Source organism: Crinia signifera, chromosome 5, assembly GCF_055691185.1.
Source record: "Crinia signifera chromosome 5, ASM5569118v1, whole genome shotgun sequence".
NCBI classification, from domain to species: Eukaryota; Metazoa; Chordata; class Amphibia; order Anura; family Myobatrachidae; genus Crinia; species Crinia signifera.
In genome coordinates this window covers 147491539-147505572 of record NC_139221.1, presented here as the reverse complement: position 1 = coordinate 147505572, position 14034 = coordinate 147491539, and the positions used below count along the sequence as shown (strand labels likewise).

Here is a 14034-nt window from a genome sequence, read left to right as displayed (position 1 = left end):
GAAATACACTGGATCGGATCAATCACTGAATGTGGACAGGGCTTAGGACAACACCGGAAATGAGAAATACTCATGTAGAACTTTTGACTGTCGACCTGATGCTTGTGTTGACCTTCCAACTCTGTCAAACTTAGCCATGTTGACCTTCAGTGGTCGACATAATGTATGTTGCACAGCAGCAGGCAAGCGCAGCGCCTGACAGCCGGCATCCTGTCACGGCATTGGTAGGTGCAGAGGGTGACGTCGGTTGATAACGCGGGCGGCGGGCAGACAGTTGCGGAGCTGTTTGTACATGCCGTTAGCGGCCGGGGTCGCGCATATCTCTCTACAGCGCAGGAGGTAGCACAGATAATCAGGACAGGAAGACACGCCCCCACGGGGGGCACTTAGTGGTAGCAGCAGGGCCCCAGTACTGTATATACTTGTCCTGTCCGGGCCAGGAAACTTGGCAGGTAGGCTAGGCTGCACCAGCTCCCCCACACCGGCGCTGCTAGGGGAGGGGGTGGCGCAGGTGGGTAGTGTGTGTGTGTGGGGGGTGTGTGTGTGTGGGGGGGTGTGTGTGTGTGGCGGGGGGTGTGTGTGTGTGGGGGGGGGGTGTGTGTGTGATGATGGTGCGGCCACCGCACGGCCCCAGCGGCAGGCGGCTCCGGGCAGAGCAGCGCAGGCAGCGAGCGCCCATGATGAGTGTGATGATGGCGGGGCTGCTGCTGGGTGTCAGTCAGTCTCCTCCTCCTCATGTCTCCGTGTGATGATTTGCAGCCTCCGCCAGTGATGGAGCCGGACACGCAGTGACCCCGCACCGCCGCTGTCACACACCACGTCCGCAGCAGAGCACACTCCCTCTCCGGAGCCCGGCTTACGGCTGCCGGACGGGATGCAGGACGAGCGGGGGGAAGCGGATGACAAGCCTGCAGATGAGCCGGAGGGTGAGAAGCAGGTGACGGGTGAGGCGGTGGAGGAGGACGGGGAACAGGCAGCGAAAGCTGGAACAGCCTCTCCCCGGGACAGCAGGAGCGACTCGGGCAGCGTGCAGAGCAGCGACACCCCGAACCCACCGAGCTGCAAGATCTGCTTCCAGGGCTCCGAGCAGGTGAGCAGCCTCCACCCCCGGGGCAGCACTACCATGGGTGACTGGGCAGCTAGTTGGCATTATTCACACCAGGTCTCGGTAAGCTATGCCAACATGCCGGGCATTCCATCTATCCATACAGCCTGGCTGGACACATCCATTCGCCACAGGGCTCTGTGTACTGTGTGCACACACCTCATTGCACCCATACAGGAGCTATGGATATCCCGGCCATAGTAGCACCACCAGCCTCTCTCTGCATCTACTGCTTCATTCTCTGTAGTATATTAGCAAAATATCACATGCCCATTACATTCTTATATGCCTGTTCTTTCATTGACTCCTGACACTCACACCCACAGCATGTCTATGCATCCTCTATACCAGGGGTCCTCAAGCTATTTTGCTCTGGGACCCCACCAGACAATGACAATTATTAAATAACTCCAGCAAGATACCTCAGAATGGTCCCCACACATGTATGTGGTCATATCTACACGTATGGCAGCATTGTGGAGGCACAAAGTAATGTGAGGAGTCTGAAGTAAAGGTGCCCATACACTAGTAAGATTTATCTTCAGATCTGGCTGGTTGGAACAAAAACATGGTTATGGATGAGTGACAGTTAGTCAGTTTTCCAGCATTTCCAAGCAATTGGTCAACTGTCATTTGCTCTCATCCATAACCATGTTTTTGTTCCAACCAGACAGATCTGCAGATAAATCTGCGTGTATATGGCCACCTTAACAGTCAATTCAACAGATTTTTGAGACTGAAATAACTGTCATCAGCCTGACGGTCAGCAACATGGAGTCATGACCCCAAGCTGAGATGGTCTGGACCCACATATATATATATATATATACAGTATATATACTGTGTATATATATAGATATATATATATATATATATATCTATATATATATACAGTATATATACTGTATGTATATATATATATATATATATATATATATATATATATATGTTTTTTTCCCCACATACCCTTCTGTGCCCACACGCCCATGACACTACTTTCACTTCAGCAACCTGTGAATGATCAATACAACATGCCAACAATAAGCCAGTGACCAGTGATGCTATTAATAAATACAACACACATCACTCAGAGTTCCCTGGTATTAAAAAGCATGCTTGCAATAATAGTTTTAAAAAACTTTTAGATGGGTTGTGTACATTGTGTTATGAACCATTAATACTATATAGGTACTCTCCTTTTTCAACTTGTAAACTGACTACCATTACACTGGCTGTAATGCTGACTGTATTATTGTGACTATTATGAATTACAAGCAGCCTAATATGTTTATGCCTAAGGCAAGTTAAACAACAGAAGTACATGTGAAAATCGATTGCATTGGGGTTAATGGGCAGTGACATGCACTAGTGACTGTGATGCTTGAATGGTTTATAGAAATAGTTTGGTTGTGCACTTTGCTTTGAGAACCTTTAAAGAAGCTGGCATGTCCACATTCTTATGTATAGGTGTTACATGGAATGCAATCTATCTTCAGAGTAAACCCACATCTAGAATGTACAAGCAAGTCAATATTTCTCATAACGGTTTCTATCAATAGCAGAATGGTTTGCAATAGGCTTTAGATGTATTTGAGTCTGGAATGTACTATACAATATGGAAACATGTGTTGTTATTGACCCTGTGTAGATTATAATGGATCTGGCCATACTGGCTGACTATTATGACATGAAAATGGAGCTGTAATGGAATCAGGGGAATCTATAAATGTGTGATATATGCTCCAAATTTAGACTGTATTGTTGATTATGTGAACAGGAAAACATAGGCCCTTATTCTGGTTGGTGCGGTCGAGCCGCATATGCGGCTCCGACCGCACCAGACGAATCCCCGCCCACCATACGGTTCGCCACGGCCGTCCGTACACGGACGGCTGGCGAACCGCACGAAAATGGTGGAGGCGTACGCCTCCACCATGCTGGGAGCTGCCCCCTGCATTCGATGGTCGACGACCATCGAAGGCAGGACCGCACGCCGCGGCAGCTCCCGCAAGCTGAGACCACACGGACAATCGTCCGTGTGGTAGCTTGTATGGGGGCTGAAAGCTGACATCCGGCGACGTCAGCTTTCCGCCCCCATGAGTGGCGTCATGCCCTCATTACCATGCGTACGCCCCGCGTTTGCATGGGAACGCCCATGAAACGCGGGGCGTACACATAGGGAAATGAGGGGATGAAGCCCCTCACGCCCCTATACGCCCCCTTTGCGGCGTCTAAATTTTTAACACGGAGAATTCCCCTGCACATGCGCAGAGTGACCTCTGCGCATGTGCAGAGAGAAAACATCGGCGGTACGGCCGCACGCGGGCCGTACCGAGCCGATTAGAATAAGGGCCATGGTTACAGGATGCTGATTGTAATCAGCACCAAGGACAGCTCTCTGAATATTCAGGGTAATCTACATGCAGCTAACCTGTATTTTTCTCAAAATGAGTTTAGGGTACAGTAGAATAGAACAATTTTTATTCCAGACTGTTCAATAAGAAATCCATATGTAGCCCTATGCATTGTAGCTTTTATTTCAATAAAAAAGCATGAATTTAATGAAAAGTGTCCATAATATAAGATTTGCTTTCCACAACAGAAGAAAAAGATCATTCATTTGTGATACACAAAATCTTTCTTATTTATATATGAAACAAAACCAATGTTATTCTATTAGATTTTGATTATGATTGTCTTTAGGTTCCCTGAACACATACTATAAAGTGGGCACAGTTTGCATAATTCAGATGAAAGCAACAGATATCTCTGTTATTACTTTACTCATCACGTACATTGTAATCGGGCAGTTTGAAATACACAAACTACTAGAGTATACAAAAGCTCCAAAATGTGGCACCGGCCAGTTTTGTAGCTGTGAGTATATGGAGCAGCATTGTCTACATATTTCAAGAAGGCCGCATCCATATGTATTATTAACAAAGCTTTGTGGGACAAATAGTATTAGACATGTAGGTGACAAATTAGGGTCGTTAGACAATCAATTCTGATGGTAGTATTTTATCTGTATTGTGTGGTATAAATCTGGGAATAATCTTTCAGTCTCTTTGTTGGTGAATTTTCTATAAAGACTGAGTTGGTTTTATTGCAATCAGAGCCAGATTTACTTCTTTGGCACATAACATTTGCTCTCCTAAGCCACTACAATTGAACAAGCCACACCTACTTCCATTTGTCATACTCCTAGTTGTCTTGTAACAGAGCAGAATATGATTACTATGTATAGCCTATTCTTATACATGAATTTAACCCATTTAAGTAGATTTGTTGGTACTCTTTACCTAGCACGGCGCCCATCGCGGCCATCGCATGCACTAAAAAACGGGTGCGACGCGATGCCCACGATTTCCCATAGGGAACAATGTTAAAAGTGTGATTGGACGCGATTTGAGTGTTCAATGCCTCAATGCCCTCGATTTTTCCATAGGAAACAATGTTAAATGGGCCACAGAGCCCAAATAGTCCCCCTGAAGTCTGAAATGGCCCCCACAATTGTTAACGCCACCCCACGATCAACGTGAACCCGAAGCGTGGCGAGCGAAGCGAGCCCGCGAGGGGCGGCGGTACGCGTCCTCCGACCTTTTCATACCCCCACTATCCACATCGGCGTGGAGTTGAGAATAGAATAGTGGGGCGAGCGCAGCGAGCCACCGAGCCCGAATCGTGGCGAGCGGACGCGGATACCTTCACAGGTAAACGCGTCCCTTCGCGGGCTTCACAGGTATCCGCGTCCCCTCGCGGGGCTCGCTGCGCTCGCCACGCTTCGGGCGCGGTGGCTCGCTGCGCTCGCCACACTATTCTATTCTCAACTCCATGCCGACGTGGATAGTGGGGGTATGAAAAGGTCGGAGGACGCGTACCGCCGCCCCTCACGGACTCGCTGCGCTCGCCACGCTTCGGGTTCACGTTGATCGTGGGGTGGCGTTAACAATTGTGGGGGCCATTTCAGACTATTAGGGCTCTGTGGCCCATTTAATATTGTTTCCTATGGAAAAATCGCGGGCATTGAGACAATGAACACTAAAATCGCGTCCAATCGCACTTTTAACATTGATCCCTATGGGAAATCGCGGGCATCGCGTCGCACCTGTTTTTTTAGTGCATGCGATGGCCGCGATGCCCGCGATTTTTTACCCCCGATGACCGCGATGGACATCGTGGGCGCCGTTCTAGGTAAAGAGTACCGATTTGTTTTTTTTTATGTTTATGCACATACAAATAACATATTTGTACAGTAAGGAAGCCTCCTTTAAGACAAAACTACTGCTAAGAACATGATTAATAGGCAATATACTAAACCCAGGCATGGTTGTAATGATTCAGTATATTCACCACAACTAAGGGGGGAATTTACTAAAGGAAATTTGTAAAAAATAGGTGTATTTGTATCCAGAAATACACTTATTTTTGACATTTACAATCCCGAAAATACGGCAATTCGTATTCGTATTGATGTGCTATCAATACGAATACGAATTGCCGTATTTTCGGGATTGTAAATGTCAAAAATAAGTGTATTTCTGAATACAAATACACCTATTTTTTTTTACAAATTTCCTTTAGTAAATTCCCCCCTAAGTTTCCATTTTGACAACTTTGTATTTAGGTTTTGAGCTATCTAAGTTCATTGCAGAACATTATATGTATTTGTTAGTAGGCCTTAACAGCAAGGCCATAATGATTTAAATGGATTTCAGTATACGACAGTGTACAAAGTAATGATGTAGTAGTAGTAGTAGTAGTAGTAGTAGGGAATGTTTAAGTACGTTGATAACATCAATTGTTGTTTCCCAATTCCATTTTTGCCTAAAGGACTCTCCTAAATTGGAGGTGTAAAAATTCACATATGTATTTTTTGTAACATAGTTTTCAAGGTGGCTAAGTTTAGACTTCTGACTTGTATAACTTGTGTTCTATAAGAGAAATCTTATTCTGTACTTATATTAGAGATTTTTTTTTCTGGAATTCATTGCTAGAAGCTACTGTATAAATACCAGGGAAAATCCTCCCAGCAAGATAGAGTATCCTATAACGTGCCTGATGAATATATGCTAGTGTGAATTCTCTGTAGGTAGATACCGTAACTGATTTTAAAAATAAACATTTTTCTGCTCTTTTATAGGAGGGTATTGAGTTTAATTTCTTCCTAAACTGTGAATAGCGCAGATATAGCAGTTAATCAAGTTGTGACAATAAAGTACTATAAAATACCCCAAATACTGGGGAACTATCATTAAATGTTAGGGGTACCCTGGTCTCTGCCAATATGGTTCACAACAGAAAAATAATTGCATGCTTAGTAGAAAATGAATTTTTTTAGTTGCCATTATCACATTGTTTATAAACACTGATTTTCTAACTTATCAGCTTCAGTCATTACATCACTGGGTACTGTTACTGGTAAAGTTTGTTTTATAATAGCAGACAAAATAGATTCTTGGCTCTCTAATAAAGTAAAACAAATTCAAAGACTCAAACATAGGTAATGATTAGACATTAGCTTAATGCATTTTTCAGTCTGCTAAGATTTATCCTTTTGAAATTAGATTTGTACTCTGGAGTGTTTCCCAATGTCTTTGGTGAAGTCAATCACAATGACTGGGCATTTTTTTTGCTGCTTCTATTAGTTTCAGATGCCTGGTACTAGGGAAACATAATGGATAAATTAAGGTTCTGAGTCCTTCTATTGAAAGTGTATTTAGGATCATATAATATGTAGAAGATACAATATTTGAGCGCAATAACAATATAGAACAATATGTAATATAACGTGACAGGTTGGGAGTATTGTAATATACTGTATAACAGGGGTGGTTAAACCTGTCCTCGAGGGATCCCGACAGTCATTAGCCCGACGTCAGGATCCCGACTGCCCGTACTCAGACAGCATGGCGAGCGCAAAAAAGCCACGCTGCGGGCACGGTGGCTCGCTATGCGAGCCACCTATTCTATTCTCCCTCTATGGGGGTCCACCCATAGAGGGAGAATAGAATAGTAGGTGGCTCGCATAGCGAGGGAAAATAGCGGGTGGCCGTCAGGCACCCCGCTGTCTACGTTTTGACAGTCGGGATCCCGTTGGGTAAATGACTGTCGGGATCCCGACTGTCGGGAACGCGTCTGGCACCCGTCCTCTAGATCTACCAACATTTCATGTTTTCCAGCCCACCTGTGGATCTGTAGAATGTGTCAGTTAGGAATGAATGCAGCACATGTTGATAATATGACTGTAGCAATCACTACACCTGTGCACCAGCTAGGTGGTCTGGAAAACATGAGCTGTTGGTAGATTTCTGGCCAACACTGCTGTGTAACGTCATATTATTTGTTGTGTATAAGTACAGAAGGACGAATATTTGAAACTTTTTCCTATTTCTTCCTTCCTGTCTAATGGCCAGCAAGCTCATACGCTACACTCTAAAGATGTGAACACACGGTGTGATTTGGGCTATTGATTTTGTCTATATAGACAAAATTGATAGTAAGTTAGTGCAAATTGCACCGTGTTTTACAGCATCCAATCCTGATGCAAACCTGATGCGTGGCATCGGAATCAAAAGTAGAAATGCAGCACCGTCTATTTCTACTATCTCGAAATGAGGGCCATGCTGCTCAATGCAGCATGGGGCCAGCCCCCCCCTCTTCCCCCGCGCCATCCCTCCCCCTTCCAGCCGATATTAGCACCCCGCCTGGTGGTGTACACACCTTCAATCTGTATACACACCGTAAGAATATCTGTCTAATCTTTCTGGTTAGAACAAATATATGGTAATGTGTGTGAGCATTATTATTATTGATGATCCTCCTGGAAACTAGAAAACAAACATTACTTTGATTTTGGAAGCAAATGGTTGATTGTCATTTGCTCCCAAATTTTAAGAAAATTTTCCTCCACCCAGAGAGATTGAATAGGTAAGTCTCCGAAGGAGATAACATGCAAACATTTTGAAAACATTTTTAGGTGGTATTCCCCAACCAAATGTAATGCACAATTTACTATTTAAAGAGGGCCTTTTTGTAGCAGAAGACCTTTTAGACTACCTACAGCACTGCATGTAATTTATGTTGATAAGTCATTTTGTAGAATTCTCTATTTTTCCCCTGAAGCACATACCATATGACAGCTCCAATCAAGCAAATAGGCAAAGCCCAACTAATTCAATTAACTAAAATGTCTTTGAGTCACTGACAGTGGATATTTGGGACCTCTGGAATGAACTAGAAAGGGTAATTTTAACAAATTTATGTTGTCAGTACCCTGAAGCTTTTCCTTATTACCATTAAAAAATATAGGATTTGGTTTAAAAAATATTTATCCTGGTAGAAAAGGTAAATATTAACTGTGAAGGATTAAAATTGTATTTTGATATATATATATATATATATATATATATATATATATATATATATATATATATATATATATATATATAGCTTCGGCTTCCTATCACACATTTTTATTAACACTATATTTTCTCACTGGCGTGCCACACTGGGCTTCCTAGCTTATGATAGTTTTTGGGGTGCCGCACCCTGCACCTAGATATAGTGCTAGGGACACAGATATACAGAGAAGCCTTGACGTGGCTTGGGGGCATAGCATACACCTGCGCAGGTATATGTAACCAATATCTCTGAATTCTATTATCATGTAGTGTTCAAGATTGGTTACTAATACCATTTAATGTGCTGGGGGAAAAAGTTTCTTGCTTTACTATAAATACATGATGTACTTATATGCACACAAACACAGGTACAGAGCAAAATACACAATTTTAATAGCTTTACTATTAATTAAAGTACACAAAATGATACTCTTTATAAAGATCTACACACAAATATTATTAAAATAAAATAAACTTCCATGCACCTCTCTGGTGCAATGCATACCCTCCTTCAGCTGCATCACACTGAGTGACTCACTGAAGTCTAGGCATGCTCACTGCAGAGAATTGGTTCTGGGCTGCACAGACAGCAGCCCATAGAAGCACTATAGCTCCGGCGATTTGCACAGAATGGCTTCCTGTTGGAAGCTACTGCTGTCATCACTCCATGTACTGGCAGCCCAAAAGGGGGATGAGTTTCCAACTCTGTGTATGATGAGCAGTAGCAGCTTCCAATAAGAATCTACTACATGCAAAACTCCTCCCCACAGGGTTGGGCTGTTGCTGTGTCTGTCTTGCTGCTTCATGGAGCCTGGTGAGAGGAGGTTACCAGCGTGTCAGAGACACAGACAGCCAGCACCAGAGCTGCGGAGGTAGGGAAGCACCGGAGCTCTGGTGCTGTCTGTCTGTGTCTCTGGTGTTGTGATTTTAACTGGAGGGGCTGCAGTCCTGCAACCCTATAGCAGGAGCTGCCACTGCTTCTTACTAATATCTACACAAGATCACTCTGTCACACCCAGTTCTGCCTCTATGATTGCAAGTCTTGATGTAGTCATTTATTATGCCAGTGACTCTGCATTGCCTGTACTTGAGTGGGTTGATGTTCCGAGCATACACAGTTTGAATTGCTGCAAAATCCACTCCATAATCGGTTGTATTTTAGGTACTTGTTTCCTAGAACGGCCACACCGATGTTGATCGGGTCGGTCGCATCACATCGATCGTATCGCATGCGACCAAATCGCATGCGATCCGACCGACGCGATGGTCCCGATTTTTACATTGATTGAAATGTGAATAGGGTCCCTGGGACCCTATTTTACATTGGATTCAATGTAAAAGTCTCCCCAGACCCCAATTTTAACCCCCTCAACGGCACCCCACGATTGACGCTAACCCGAAGCGTGGCGAATGTAGCGAGCCCGCGAGGGGCGGCGGTACGCGTCCTCCGACCTTTTCATACCCCTACTATCCACGTCGGCGTGGAGTTGAGAATATAAAGTGTGGCGAGCGCATTACCCCCGATCGTGGCCGTTCTAGGAAACAAGTACCGTATTTTAGAATCTGCATCAGCTCCATTATGTTTAAAATAATAAAAGGGGCAGAGCTGAAGTCATCTTAAATTGAACGTTACATAATTACTGATTTCAGCCTGAGCATTTTCCAGAGCATCCTGTCAGTCTGTAAAACTGGAAGCAGATTGCTTTAAAAGGGGTGTTTCAAAGACAGTGAAATGTCGTAAAAGATAATTGCCTTGAAATGCCTTGTAATGCTATTACCAAACAAGTAGGCACATTTGCACACATAAAGAAGCATTGCAGTCCTATAGGTTTTGTGATAATGTAATAAAGATCTGGTCATCTAGTTCCTCCTCATACACTTACTGTAGGAACACTACTGTTTTATATAATAATAATAATAATAATAATAATAATAATAATAGGAATGCTGTGAAGTCTGTCAGTATTCAGGGGAGGAGAGCATTAATGTAATATTGTATAGTAAGGCTTAAGGTTATACAAATGTCCTATAACATACCTTACCATTCTCTGCAATAGCTTTCATGCTTGTATTTTATTTTTCTTGTCACATAACTCCTTTATAATGGTTTCATCTTACCGGTTCAATTAACCATTTGAGTGCTAACATCTAGGTGAGAGATGTTGAAAATATCCACTAAAAATTCCAGTGTTGCTCACATTTGTTATATACATTCAAATCAGAAATATTGTGTAAACAAAGATTATATTTTCTATATAAGGTAAACATCACTGGTCATTATGATGAATAAAAATGTTTGCTTGGCAATTTACACACACATACACACACACACACATGGCAATGTTGCCTTGTGTGGGTGGTGTTGCTCCACCCTTTCCCCTCCTTTTGGCATTCTAACAGAAGGTGGATGTACAAAAAAGAGAAGAAGGAACTTTAGTGAAAGAGTGGAAAAACACCTCTTTTCTTTAACTACTTCCTTTATCCCTAGTCTGCCCTCATAAACGATTTAATTTTCTGCAAACATCACATCCACAAATCTTCCTTGCATGCCCAATTTCTTGCCCTGAGCTTTCTCAATGCTGTTGGCATCATCTCATAAACCTTAAGGCCCCCATACATTAGTCCGACTTGTCCTAAGGACAAGTCGGACCTGATTTCCCCCTGCAGCTACCCGGGAGGGGGACACACGATTTGGCACTTGATGTGCCAAGTTTTGCAAATGATACATCGCATGCGATGTATCATTTGCAACTCCCGGGGAGCTGCAATGTAGAGCGAGCAGGGGGGCCAGGGACATAGAGGTGGCGGGCAGGGGATGCTGCAAGGCAGCTGGGGGGACGGACGCACGCTGCTAGTAGTGAGGACGCTGCGGGGGACACAGGCGGCAGTAACATAGAGCCGGACGGGGGGAGCCGGGAGCTGTCAGTACTGAAAAAAAAAAAAGCCCATACAATGAATGGGCAGCCTGTGATTGGCTGAGCGCTCTCTCAGCCAATCACAGGCTGCCCATTTATTGTATGGGCTTTTTTTTTCCAGTGCTGACAGCTCCCGGCTCCCCCCGCCCGGCTCTATGTCACTGCCGCCTGTGTCCCCCGCAGCGTCCGCACTACTAGCGGCGTGTCCCCCCCCTACCCGGACGGAGCATGACAGCTCCCTGCTCCGGCTCCCCCTGCCGCCCCCCTCCCTCGCCGGCGTCTCCCGCCCCCCTCCCTCGCCGGCGTCCTCAGAGTCCCCACGGCTGCACATAAGATTTACTTCCCGACTCTGACCCGATGTGCACGGGACCGCGCATCGGGTCGGACCGGGTGTCAAAACCTGCGATTTGGTCCGATTTCACTGCCAAATCGGGGCCAAATCGCATAGTGTATGGCGGCCTTAAGGCTCCATGCAATGCCCAATATTGTCTCATTGTTATTATTCCCTTCAAAAGTTTTCATCTTGTACTTCTAATCGTTTCAACCAAATCCACCAATTTCCACCTCCTCTGGATTCCTGTGCATATTATGCAGCTACCCATGATATCAGGTGAAAAATTCAGACATGGCTGTTGCTTCTGTGGCTCATTAGACAAGTTCAAACAGCTTGAAAGTTATCCTATAGACAGTTCGCTTCTTAATCCACATTGAGCAAAGGACTTCCTTGATCAGATTAACGCCGCCTTCAGTAGCAGCCATCTTGAGTTGCAAAGCTATGCTCTCAACTGTTAAACCAAGTGGAAAAAAGTTGGTGGATTGTAAGGTATAAATTACTAAAGCTTCTAAAAATGAAAAGAGGTGAAGTTTCCCATAGCAACCAATCATATTCTGTCTATCCTACAATTCAATAGACAGAGTCTGATTGTTTGCTATGGCAACATCACCTACATTTTAGAAGCTTTAGTAAACATACCAGTTATATTCCACAGCACTTTATAGAGAATATTTGAACATTTACATCAGTCTCTGGCCCAGTAGAGATTGCAATCTATATTCCTTACCATAATTTAATATCTTATGTGTAACTTAATAATTAAGGGGCAAATGGGGGAGTAGGGGTGTCAGATACTGCTTTTCCCCCATGTATGAAGGAGCTGGTATGCGCTAAGTGACAGGGGCGCTATGATAGCAGGTTGATATGCAGGGCAAATGTATGAATGGTCAGCAGCACGGACCGTTCTGTTCCGTGCTGCTAACCGCTTCGCCAGCTGCAGTGTGGTGAAGCCCTATCTCCACAACAGGAACAGTGCAATCTGGAATAGAAATATATATACTGTTGTCCTGGGTGAATATAGGTCCCTCCTGAGCAAAACAACCCCACACACCAACGCATTCCTGACGTCACTGTCCTTCCTCAAGGTGTGATTCTACTGTGAACCTCTTGGGTTTATATACCCAATGCTCTGAGTTACCCACAATTCATTATGTAAACAGGAAAACCCAGTATAGAGGGTTATGGCAATAACCCCTCTCAATCAACATTACATACAAAACATATTGCATAAAACCACATAATGATAAAATCTTAATATCGGATTTTAGTGTCCATAGTAAAAAGTAGGCTATAAACAATGTATTGTCCATCCTTCTTCATTCCTGGTTTTACTGGCACCCACAAGGTCCGGCAGCTCTCTGGTATCAAGATCCCCACTCATGGCGCTCGACCCTGTCACTTTACACAGTCGATTAGCCTCACTTCCAGTCTGTGACCCGCAAACAGGAAGTAGCGGTGGAACGCAAGTCGCGACTTGCTGTTTCCATTGTGAATAGAGCCAGCATGGTTTGCATATTTGGGAATTCTCAATTTTTGTGATCCAGCACATAAAAAGCAATAAAAACAATAAGATATAAGTATTACTAATATATACCTAGCCATATACATAGGATTAAAGGGGTTAATAATTAAAAGCCCCCTGGGTATTGTTAATAACCATCTAAACTACTATTATAATGCTTATAAGGTGTAAATAATGATTTTTCCAGTCAATGTGATAAGTAATAGATCAGATGCCAGTATCACACACATCGCTCATATTCAACATCAGAGGAACCATTTCAGTTCAAATTCTGCATTGAGCACTCGTGGAACCATTCTCTGAATGGTTTTAATCTCCAACCTCACCAGAGCAGTGTCCCTATCACCACTTCTCCATTGAGTTTGTGCCAATTGTATGCCTCAGAGTTGAACATCGCTGTAATGCATGTCTTGAAATGCATAGAGACATTATGCGATTCTAGACAGTATTTGGAATTGCATGCATTCAAGTCTTTTATCTCATAAAGTTTTCCCATTTGGGTTGATGTATAATGTGTTATTTCAGATGCATCACTATTACACAGTTTACACAGATTGCAAAAACAACACCGTTGGAAACCCTTGGATTTCATTTTCCCCATTGGATTTGTGGTGTTCATTGTGCTACGTTCTATTGCGTCTTTGATATTATTGGCCTTCCTGAATACAAATTTCGGCCTATCTTCTATTTGTCATTTTAATAGGAGATCCTTTACCAGTAATCCCAAATGCTTCTTAATTATGGTTCTCAATCTG

At 43.8% G+C, this 14034-nt stretch overlaps 1 protein-coding gene across 1 annotated transcript in view; it reads left to right on the top strand.

Moving 5' to 3' along the window:
• The first annotated feature begins 259 nt into the window (after positions 1-259).
• MARCHF11 (membrane associated ring-CH-type finger 11) overlaps positions 260-14034 on the top strand; it is a 63883-nt gene continuing 50108 nt past the window's right edge. Inside the window, exons 1-2 of the mRNA XM_083188103.1 lie at positions 260-452; positions 760-1090. Coding sequence (XP_083044229.1) covers positions 875-1090 — 216 coding nt within the window. The 5' untranslated portion in view covers positions 260-452; positions 760-874. The remainder of the gene's footprint in view (positions 453-759; positions 1091-14034) is intronic.